Genomic DNA, 12,200 nt, shown 5'->3' with positions numbered 1-12,200 from the left:
AGGAAGCTGGGATTCGAACCAAGGAGTCTCCCCACAGAGGCCGGGCTCTTAACCACTAGGTGTACTAACTCATGGTGGTGGAGAGACCCCTTGCTCGGGGTGGGGGGGTCTCACATTCCCCCATTCAGCCCATTAGCGAGTGCTGTCATTGCTGTCACTAAAAGTAACTCCAGATGTCCATTTCCCTCTCCTAACTGGAATTTGGCTGTTAGACTGCCTTACTAGTCTAATAACTTGTTTCTCCATGTCTCCTGCCTTTCCATGACTTGTTCTTCACCCAGGAACCAGAGCCATCATTTCAAAGAATGTATCAAATTGGGTCACAAGCCTGTGTAAACCCTTGGGTGGCCATTTAGACTAGCATCCAAATCCCTTACCAAGACTTTCTCAAATCTCCCTTACTTTCCAGAATCAGCTTTTCTTGGACCCATGAGTCTGATTTTCACTCCTAGAACACAGTAAAAAGAAGAGATCTCCTCTGAGAACCTTTGTCCGTATTCCCGGGGGATCTCTTGACATTTGAACTTGGTCTCCATTCAAACATCTTGGCTCTGTCTGTTCTTTCCAAGGAAAGCCCACTTACCCATATTCCATTTTAATTTTCCATAAAGAATGTTTCTGGCTGACTGTATCTTATTCATTCACGCACCTGGTAATTCATTTGTCTGTTCCCTCCATCTTCAGGATCTGGGACCCCCGTCCCCAGCATCCAGGACAATGCCCCTCATGATGGGGAAAAAGTGTGCTTTGATTGAACAGAATAACATGAACTGCCAATAAGACTGTGGACGTTGGGTGGGAAAAGTTCAAGAGAAGGAGCTACCACTGTGTGCCATGATGGGAAAGAAGGCTCTGGAGCTGGACAGGGTTTGGCAGATGGGGGGTGGAGGAAGTCATTGACGGCAGTGGGAAAGCACTGAGCAAAGCCCAAAGGATGCTTAGGGGCTCTTTGGTCCATTAAGAACCCAGCTAGTACGTACTGAAGGCTTGTTCATAAGAATAACGAGAGAGAATGTTGGGAAGAAAATAGAGACTGTATGTGGAAACTCTAGAATGCCAGGTAGAGAAATAGAGGCTCTAATCTATGGTCCAAGGGGAGCCCTTGAAACATTTTGGCCAGGGAGTTGTCAGGGTAGAAGTAGTGCTTGAGAAAATCCTTCTTGTGAGGGTCTGCTCTCCACTGTGCTTATCTTCCATGGTTTCTTCACCGGAGACTTAAAAGCCCCTCCACCTCCCACCCTGGTCTCTCTTTACAGACGTTCCCCCAGCTTTTCTCATTATCCAGCGTTTGGGCATGCTCCGACACTTCATCACTCAGGCCACTTGGCCGAGGGTGTGCATGAGAAAAATGAACATCCTGGGCCTGAAAAAATGAATCAGACCACTGCATGTTTGGTTCTTACGTGTTTGTATGTACGAATGTTGTGTTTCTAAGATTAAATCCCAGGAGGAAGAAAGTCGTGCCATTTTATAGCTCTTCGTCAGTGCGATTAATCTGGCCAAATCTGAGAGGTATAGGTTGTGGGCATTCTTTATCGATGGAACTGGTTCCTATTGCTGTCCCTTGGGTATTCACAGTGACTAAATCTACGCTCTGGCATCCAAGATACTTGATGCTGAATTCTGTTCTATAACAGATAAATCTGAGTGAGGGTCTAGTTTTATACAGTTTTGGAGGAAGTCAAGAGCTTTTCCACCCATCTGCTCTTACAGTGATCAAAGAAACAGCTGTTACCCTTTGAGCTTAGGCCTCTGAAGGGCTGATAAAGCCATTACTACAACTGCTCCATCCAACTTCCTTTCGTTGGCCCATGAGCGTGCTCACGCACCCAAGATCCTGTTATTTCTTGGAATCCAGGGACAAAGAAAATACTGACATTCAAGGCACTTGTACTTCACAAGTCAGTTTTATTAATTTAAACACAAATTTAATGAAGAAAAATTCTGTACACAGTTGTGGACACGACACACCTTTAGACAGTAAGGTCAAGATAAACTTTTGTCTTTTCCACCTGCAGAGTACAAAAACGTAAAATGGAAAGGCTAAAAAAAACCTGTCAATTTCTGTTTGCTTCAAACAAAAGAGAAAAAAAACTGAATTCAATGATTAAACAATTTGGAGGATTCACAACTGACTAATTCTAGCAGCAACATGAGGCTTCAGAAAAAAGACAGAATAGTTCTTTAGCTACTTTGGGTCAAAGCTTGTGTCCCCCCCCCCCCCAATAAAATAGTCAAGAAAATTGTTCCAAAAAGTAATTTCATGACAATGGAAGGCTTTAGATGAGAAGAACTAAGTGCCTAGCTAACTGATCACTTCTGGAGAAACTTTCTTAGGGTATTACAAAGTGAAGGGTTTTTATTTCCCAGATTTATGCTTGTCTGTGTAATTCATAATGAGGGTGAAAAGTCGCATTATCTCCTGGGTGATGCTGATGGGGCCATGTCCACTGGTGACAATGAACTTTCCTGGGAGGGTGGGGTGGGGGAAAGGGGACTGGGAGAAGAGTGTGGATAAAAATAAGAGAACGTGAATGTAGGAAGTAATACAGTTTTGCTGATTTCCAGATATGTGGTAACGTCCTTCCTTAAAAAGAAAATGCAGACATTGTCTTCTGAGCACATAAGAACTTGGCTAGTTAAGTGTCCAATTCATGAACCGTTTCATTAATAAAATATATCTATCATCTACATTCTTTGTGTGGGAAGAAGCACTTGAATAATCACTTTTTTCCAAGTAGTTACATATAATACATTAGTATTGAAAACAAAAAAGTGAGGTTGCAAGAGGACTGTTTCCCCCCCCAAATTATTTAAGACACTGCTGTGTAATTTTACAGAGGTCCTCCTAACAGCATTAAACAAAAAGGAAAAGGGGGGGATTGGAAAACAAAATCCTATAGACACTTGACATCCATGCTTTTGGTCTTGACAACATTATCTAAAAAAAAAAAAAAAAAAAAAAAAAAAAGAAATCCATTATCTACATATTTATACCCAGTACTTCGATAAGGCACTGCACGTCTTTTGTTACGTACTGCCTCACTCTGCACTATCAAGGCATTGCTACCTTTCAATATCATTTTCCTAAACAATATGTAAAAGAATCATCCATTATTACAAATTTACACCAAAAATTCTTTCTGTACATGATTGTCTCAGTGATGTACATATTATACGCTTAAATTAGACATATTTTAAACTACTTTGCAATGTGCTAAAATTCAAAGTCCTTGCTATGTCGTGAGGCCAAGGCCTTCCATCGCTTCTCTCTCACGCTATTACCTCTTCAGTTATTTGATGTCAAAGTCGTCTGTTCGAGTGAACGGCAGGGTCCTTGAAGTATACCTCGATAAAGCTGTTTTATTTTTTTAAAAAGTCTGTTCATAAATAAGTAGAGATGTAGAGATCACCCTGGGTATGAGACACCAAAAAAGTAAACCTTTTCCAAGAAAACTCCCCCCCACTGGTATTCAGGAAACCCATTTTAGTCTTTGTTGTGCAATCAAGTTTGCTGCATTGGAGAAGCTGTTCATGTCACATTGAAGATGCTAAAAACGTCAGCGTCTGCAGGTCCTTTCTTCACAGGTTTGAACCATGTAGTTCATGTGGCCAAGACACCTCACCACGGTGCTAGAACATTCTCATGGCTTGTTTTCATCGGATTCACAGTACTAGAGTCAACAGCCGTTTTGAAGAAAGGGAGGTCGTCCTCCCTGTACCGCAAGGGTGGCGGTGCCGACCCACGGCGGGCGGCTGGGCATCGGTAGGTTGAAATGGTCAGTCTGGAGTCCGGTGCCAACGCAGGACTCAAGCCTGCTGGATTTGTTCCTGGTTACGGGGCGGTGGTGTGGCTTCAAAGTGCTCTGTGGCTATTACAGGTACTCCAGTTCCAAGGCGTGATGTAGGGCCATGAGGTCCGAATGACTGGAGACCCTCCAGAAGGGCATGGCGTGCTGCAAGAGGGGCAGACACACGGTGAGGGCAGACAGAGACCGCTCTGGAAATCCTCCGTGCTCCCCCCGACCCCTACCCCCTTTGCAGGATTGTGAAACCTGCCAGTTAAGATCTTAACATCACATCTGTTTAAAACAAAAATTCAAACTTAATCCTCCCCTGAGAATACCAGACTGCTTTTTAAACTGTAATCTGGAGTCTGTTTCTTTTAAGAAGGTGATGGGTATTTCTGAAGCAGATCTACACTGGGACTTGAAGGCCGATTTCAGACTTCAAATACAACCCAGTAGCTCTGAACAAAACACTGTCAAACAGTTGCCTTTCAAAATCTGTAGCCAGTGGGTTTTTCATGCCACAAGTTGAAGCAGTTTTCTTTAGTTGGGAGTATTTTACATTTAGCAAAACTCAACTTTACTTATGTCAGAAGCAACTTTTTTTTTCATTTATTTCCTTCAGACATTCTTTGCATTGACCTTTAAACAGTTTTACCATATGGGAAAATTTTAAATGAACATCTAAGGTAGTTTTGTTTTTTTTTTTGGCCGATCCTGCAGTGTGCAGAAGTTCCTAGGCCAGGGATCGAACCCCCGCCACAGCAGCAACCTGAGCTGCTGCAGTGACAATGCAGGATCCTTAACCTGCTGTGCCACAGGAGAATGCCTCTAAGGTAGTTTTCTATTTTTTGTTTCTTTGGTAGTTGTTTAAAACATAAATCTAAAAATCTAGCTTAAACGATAGGAATGTTTGTGAAACACCTGGATTAACCAGAGATAAGAAAACAGTTCAAAAAGCAAACAAACCAAACCCCCCCCCAAAACAAAACAAAACAAAACAAAAAAATCAAAGTTACCTTATTCATGAAGGATGAAAACATGGTTATAAACTTTATTGCTCAAAAGCACTATAGTAAATACTATGCAGCAGCAGCATCTTTTTCTTAGATAAAAGATAATCATCACCTTTCAGAGAACAAAATTCTATTTAGCCCATAGAAAAAAATTTTTAACCCGAAAAATAATGTGAAGGCCTGAGTATAATTTCTGGCTACAGTTCTAAGGAATTTTTTAAAACAATCCATACTATTAGAATATAGAATGAGAGCAAGTAGAACTTGGAACTGGGGAGTTTTTGTGGGAACTATATTTAAGTAACAATAGAAGTTACTAATCATTTTGGTGTAGATCACATCGCTATTATTATTTTGGGGATACAAACTATTGTTATTAACAATGTATAGTAGTTATTCTGGGGATGCAAACTATTGTTATTTATTAACAGTGTATTTGTCTCAAGAAATCTGCTAAAAGCATCTTTACCATAGTCCAATATCATATGTAGACCTTTCTGGATTCTACACTATTTTGGAGTAGTTCTTCATTTTTTAATCCTCCAATAACAGTCCAGAACCAAGTACTAGAGAACTTTTTCTACATTTTTAGGATGTTTCCACTTGACAACTTTAGATCACAAACATAGACTGTACTGTTTTTCATTCATTCATTAATGATATTTTGCATTTGCAGGCTTAGTGCAGAAGACATCCTTGGCTACCCTCTCACAGCCTGTGGGTGAGTAGCAGAAATGAACAAAAATCATGAGTGGGAGTTCCCGTCGTGGCGCAGTGGTTAACGAATCCGACTAGGAACCATGAGGTTGCGGGTTCGGTCCCTGCCCCTGCTCAGTGGGTTAACGATCCGGCGTTGGCATGAGCTGTGGTGTAGGTTGCAGACGCAGCTCGGATCCCGCGTTGCTGTGGCTCTGGCGTAGGCCGGTGGCTACAGCTCTGATTCGACCCCTAGCCTGGGAACCTCCATATGCCGCAGGAGCGGCCCAAAGAAATAGCAAAAAGACAAAAAAAAAAAAAAAAAAAAATCATGAGTGCTCACCCAGAAGGCATACGGGGGTAACTTCCTTTGCCTGGGGATATGCTTGATAAGAGGAGGTGACAACTGAGTAGTGGTAAAAGGGTGATCACTCAGAAGAGCACTGTAATGACTGTGTGTGTGTAAATGGGGGCTGGGGCAGAGGATATAGCAGGAATTCCCTATTAGAATCCTGGATGTGTGAGAGAAAGACATGGCTGTGACCTGATTGGCTGTGGGAGCCGAATGGTATAGTGCCTGGTGCCTGTTAAAGAGTTTATTATAATAGCGTTAGTAAATGTCAATCATTTTTTTTTAATGGCACCCCATGGCATATAGAAGTTCCTAGGCCAAGGTTTTAACCTATGCTGCAGCAATGCTGGATCCTTTAACCCAGTATGCCAGGCCACAGCAGGAACTCTGACATTTACTATTGAGAAATTATAAGAAGACTGAGTCTAAGGGAGAGGGTAGGGGACTAAAGCATGTGTTAACAAACAATTACAACTAATATTGCAAAAATAATATTTCCTGCTAACTAGGCACATATTGATGTGAGGATTTTATAGATCTATAAGAGCTTCCCAGGCTGAGTGGGTACAAAGGAAACAGGTTTTTTTCTGCATCTATGTTTAGCCTGGAACAAGTATTTCTTATATGAAGTCAGAGAGAGATGGCGTAAAAAAAAAGAGGAAAAGAAAAAGCAAATTCTACACTGAGGAGACCTGGATTATACTCTCAATTCTGACATCAGCAACATAACTTGGAATCATGATAAATCTCCCTGGAGCCCTAGTTTGTTTATTTGCAAAGTAAGGGTTTAGGGGAAATGAATCAGGGTTGCTTCTAGTTTTAATAAAGTCTATAACTTTTTCATTAAAATATTTTATTACTTGTAGAGCAGTGTAGCCATAGTAGATTTATAAAGTAATATACATATATAACACATGCTTCTACTGCCAAGAATTGGCAGTCAAGATATATCTGCTGAATCTATTTCATTACATAAGGCAGTGTGGGATTAAGAATCAAAATGATATAGCCAGAGTAATCACGCAAGAAAAATAAATTAAAGCATCAGAATTGGAAAGGAAGTAAAGCTATTTGCAGATGACATGATTTTATATATATATAAAATCCTAATGACCAACAAAAGCCTGTTATATCTAATCAATGAAATCAGTAAAGTTTACAGGATACGAAATTAACACACAAAAATGAGCAGCATTTCTAAGAACAAATTATCTGATGAAGAAATAAAGTGAACTCATTTATACTGAAAACTGTAAGACATGGATGAAAGAACTTGAAGACACAAATAATAAATGGAAAGGTGTCTCATGTTCATGGATTAGAAGATTTAGTATTGTTAAAATATCCATATTACCCAAAGCCATCTATAGATTCGTTGCAATCTCTAGCAAGATTCCATGGTGTTTTGTTTTTTTTACAGAAGTAGAAACAAATTCTAAAATGTATATGGAATTACAGAAGACCCCAAATCAATTCTCAAAAAGAACAAAGTGGGAGGCATCACACTTTCTGATTTAAAGCTATATTATAAAGCTGTGGTAATCAAAACAGTATAGTACTGGCATAAAAACAGACATGGAAAAATGGACCAGAATCAAAAGCTCATAAATAAGCCCATGTATATATGCTAAATTAATATTTTAAAGGGGAGCCAAGAAAAATCACTGGAGAAAAGACAGTCTCTCCAATAAATAGTGCTGGGAAAATACTGGGTATTCACATGTAAAAGAATGAACCAATTAACTCAAAAAGGACAAAAGACTTAAATGTAAGACTAGAAGCCATAAAACGCCTATAAAAAAAACACAGGAAGAAAGATCCTTGACATCAGCTTTGGCAATGATTTTTTTGGATATGACCCCTAAAATAAAAAATAAACATGTGGAGTACATCAAGCTAAAAAGCTTCCGCATAGTAAAATAAATGACAAAGTGAAAAGACAACCAATGGAATGAGGAAAAAATATTTGTAAACCGTGTATCTGATAAGGGGTTAATATTATAGAACTCAATAGCAAAACAAATAATCTCGTTTAAAAATGGGCATAGGACCTGAATTAGACATTTTCTTAAAGAAGATGTACAGATGGCCAACATGTACACGAAGAGGTAGGTGTTCAACCTCACTAATAGGGGAATGCAAGTCAAAACCACAAGACATCACCTTACATCTCAGAATGGCCTTCATTGAAAGGACAAGAGATAATAAATACTGATGAGGATGTCAGGAAAAGGGAATCTTATACCTGGTTGGTCAGAATGTAAATTGGTACAACTGCTAAGGAGAACAGCATGGCGGTTCTTCAAAAGATTAAAATAGAACTCCTTTATGATCTGTCAATCCCACTTTTGGGTATACACCCAAAGGAAATGAAAACACTATGTGTCAAAGAGATAGCTGTACCCCCACAGTCACGGCAGCACTATTTGCACTAGCCAAGACATGGAAACAACCTAAGTGTCCAACAGATGAATAGATAAGACAGTGTGGTGTCTCACACGCTCATAATGGAATATCCAGCCATATAAAAGAAGGGAATCTTACCATCTGAGACAATACGAATTGAACTTGAAGGCATTATATTAAGTGAAATAAGTCAAAGACAAATACTACATAATCTCACTTACATGTTGAATCTAAAAAGCCTCCTAAAAATCATAGAAAAGGAGATCAGATTTGTGGTTACTAGAGGCAGGTATGGGGGGAGGAGGAATTGGATGAAGGTGGTCAAAATATACAAACTTCCAGTTATAAGATAAATTAATAGCTGGGGCTGAAACGTACAACATGATGGCTAGAGCTAAGACTACTAGATGGTATATTTCAAAGTTGAGAGTAGATCCTAAGAGGTCTCATCATAAAAATTCTTTTTTATCTCTAGGAGATGATGGATGGCAACTCAATTTACTGTGGTAATCATTTCACTATATATATATGTGTATATATATGTATATATATGTATATATATGTATATACACATATATAAAATCTAAGAAAAGGCATTAGGCTGTCTTAAATTTATACAGTGCTGAATGTCAATTTATATCTCAATACAACAAAGAGTCAGAATGATAAATTCAGAATAAAGCTCAGTTGTAAGCTGGAGAGGGTAAGTTGGGCCTGCGTTGAATTTCAAGAATGAGCATATTTGGGGAGGTAGATGGAGAAGGATGGGATGCCCAGCCAGGAGATGGTGTGTGAGAGGAGTGAGATGCACAGAGTAGTGTGGAGGTGATGGGGCTGCGAGGGTGTGTTCATGACAAACACTAGTAAGAAGGGAGATTTTTTTTTTCAGGGAGAAGTATGTTAAAACAGTTTAGTGAGGCACTAAAGGAAGGATAGATTGGGGGGTGTGGTTGGCTGGTAGAAGAAAACTAGGCAAAGGAAGTAGAAATGGAGTGGGTACAAGGATATAAAGAGAGAAGACATGCTATTTGGTGATCAGTTGGAAGTAGAGAACACCAAAGCCAATCTTGAGTGGGTGAACTGGCTGGAGACGGTAGAATTCACCTGCTGACAGTCACATGGATGGTGCAAGACACGTAAAGGAGGCAGTCCTTCAGGTAATAAGAGCCACGGGACTAAAAACAGAGCTAATCCACAATTTTTTTTTTTCTCTTGTCTTTTTAGGGCCACACTTGTGGCATATAGAAGTTCCCAGGCTAGGGTTCAAATCGGTACTGTAGCTGCCAGCCTGCACCACAGTCACAGCAATGCAGGATCTGAGCCAAGTCTTTGACTTATCCCACAGCTCATGGCAAAGCCGGATCCTTAACCCACTGAGCAAGGTCAGGGATCGAACCCACATCCGCATGGATAGGAGTTGGATTTGTTACCACCGAGCCATGACAAGAACTCCCTAAAGCACAAATCTTCGTAATGATCACTGAAACTGATGTGGATATGATTAGTTTATCAAGATCAGGCATATGTTGAAAGAAACGGGCGCCAAGACCTAAATCTTGGGAATGTTTTGGGGTCATTAGAACCACAATATTCCCTGACTGATGGGAAAATGATGACACATTCTTTCTGCTCCTCTTGCCCATAGGAGCAGCCTTCCAGATCTCTTGCCTCCTACCCCTCTTGTCCAGTCTTTTGCATTTATCCCTTCTGATTATACATAAATCAATAATAACAATAGCTGGATGCATGGACACGTGCATGTAATCTGAAGTTTGCTGGATTATTAAAACTATATGAAAAAAATGTTTCAAAAACATAAACACACATAACCTTTGCCCGAGGTACTGCACTTCTAGGAATTTATCCCAGAGTTATACTTGCCCACTCATGAACCACATCAAGACCCCTCACTGCAGAACACTTTGTAATAGTAAATACTGGAAACCACCTAAATGTTAAGCCCCAGGGGACTTATTAAATTACAGCACATCGACGTAATGGAATACCTACGCGGCCACTTGTAAGAATCAGAGATACAGAGCCCCATGTACTTATATGAAATAACTAGCAGGATATAATATAAGTGAAAAAAGTATATAATTACCATTCGTATAAAAAATAAAGACCATATCTGTGCTTTCCTATTTATATTTTATCTCTAGAAAACATGCATATGGCGGTACAAATATTTCCTAAATTGTAAATAAGGAGATTTTTCTGAGAACTCATGAAACGTATTGCACAGCTTTGCTCTTTGATTATTTGTATATCTGCTTTCCCTCTGGACAGAAGTGAGCTCTTTAAGAATAAAGATGGAATCCAATTTAAGACCTGGCATATAGTATGTGCTCATGAAGTTAAATGAATGTACTGGCTTTAGGGATAATAAAATTCTGTACTCAGTGTTAGTCATCCCCATGTCTTACTCAAATAAAACTAAAAGCAAAAACTTGCATTACAACTGTTGTCCTTTTTTAAACAAAAGCAGCTCTTATTTTCCTCCAGAATAAACTCAGAATCAAACATCATTAAGCAGATTCTCAGCTTCATCTTGGTTTTCTGCACGTTTTAGAACGCACATTGGAAGTGAACATTTTTTTGACGAAGACTTGGTCATTTTCCAGAATAATGGATGCTTGCCATCGCCCCCTCCCCTCCATGTAATTCACAAGAAATTAATTTTAAGTAGTTCTCTGAAAAGTAAATAGAGCCAGGTTAGTTAGAGAGTTATAAAACAAGGCCATTTTAACTCTAGAAACGAATGCTGCCATACTACTTACATTTTGATTTTTTTACATCATGTAGGCCTGGTTATTTTCACTTGAGGAATGTTGTATTAGGGAAACAAAGAATTGTATTAGGGAAACAAAGAATTTTATGGTAAGAAAAGAAAGCCTGGCAGATTTGGATGACAAAAGCCATACCTCAAAGATAGCCACAGGCAGATGGCTTCTCTGTGCCACCTTTCTAGGAACAACAGGGTGCTCGGAGAAAACTCTTACAAGAGATCTTTTTAGAATGTTGTTAAAAAAAAAGCAAAGGTATTCTTAACCTTTTTCTCTTTGAAGCAGTGCTTTTTAATGTTATGAGTTAACAGAATGAGATAAAATTACTGCTGAAACTCCTAGGACTGTATTGGTAAAGAGAACAGGGCTGACAGCACAGACTTCAATGGACCATACAACACAGGTTAACTGGCAGAATACTTACTAGTTTTCATTTCTGGGCTTAAAAAATGACACTACCTTGAGCAAAGGAACATTACTTAGGGAGATGAAAGACATCTCTGTAGGAGAGAGAGGAGAATGCTATACTAGATTTTTAAAAGAACGTAGGAAGCAGAGAGACAAGCTAAATGGTTAAAACTAACTCATAAGAGATGCAAAACATTTTTGATTTTGCCAAACATTCTGGTGCTCCAACTTGGGGAACTTCACCGGTGCACAGTCTTAGTAATCTGAAATGCTTGTGAACTAAATGATGTACTAGAATTAATGATTTTCAAAATTTTAATCATGAATATAAAATTAGGAGAAAGAAGACACTGAATGTAGTTATATCTGCCTCCCCAAAGGAAAGAAATATTGTACACGTTATTCTAACATAGAAATCTCAAATTCTTTTGCAAATCAAATCATGTTTAAGATATGTAAGCTAAAGTTTATAATTGGAAGGAACTTTGTGCTAAATCTCACGGATATAATCAGCTTCAAATCCTAGAAGGCCACCTTCTAGCTGTGTGATCTTGGCCAAAATATTCACCTCCCTGTGCCTCAGTTTTCTTATCTATAAAATGGGTCTGAAGACCCCTTCCTCAGAAAACTGTTGTGAGGATGTAATGAGATAATGGATAGGACGTGCTTTCTAAAGTGATTCTGGGACATAATAGGGGCTTTATAGTTGATAGTAATTCTTATTTACCACCATGATTATGAATCCTAT

The 12,200-nt window shown here is 39.3% G+C and overlaps 1 protein-coding gene across 14 annotated transcripts in view; it reads right to left on the bottom strand.

Moving 5' to 3' along the window:
• Positions 1,889-12,200, bottom strand: part of EYA1 (EYA transcriptional coactivator and phosphatase 1) — a 357,169-nt gene continuing 346,857 nt past the window's right edge. For all 14 annotated transcript variants that reach the window (XM_021089240.1, XM_021089251.1, XM_021089242.1 and 11 more), the window contains one exon: positions 1,889-3,956. In XM_021089240.1, coding sequence (XP_020944899.1) covers positions 3,876-3,956 — 81 coding nt within the window. In that variant the 3' untranslated portion in view covers positions 1,889-3,875. The remainder of the gene's footprint in view (positions 3,957-12,200) is intronic.

The sequence above is a fragment of the Sus scrofa genome, chromosome 4 (genome assembly GCF_000003025.6).
Source record: "Sus scrofa isolate TJ Tabasco breed Duroc chromosome 4, Sscrofa11.1, whole genome shotgun sequence".
Taxonomy (NCBI): Eukaryota; Metazoa; Chordata; class Mammalia; order Artiodactyla; family Suidae; genus Sus; species Sus scrofa.
This window is presented reverse-complemented; position numbering and strand designations above follow the sequence as displayed.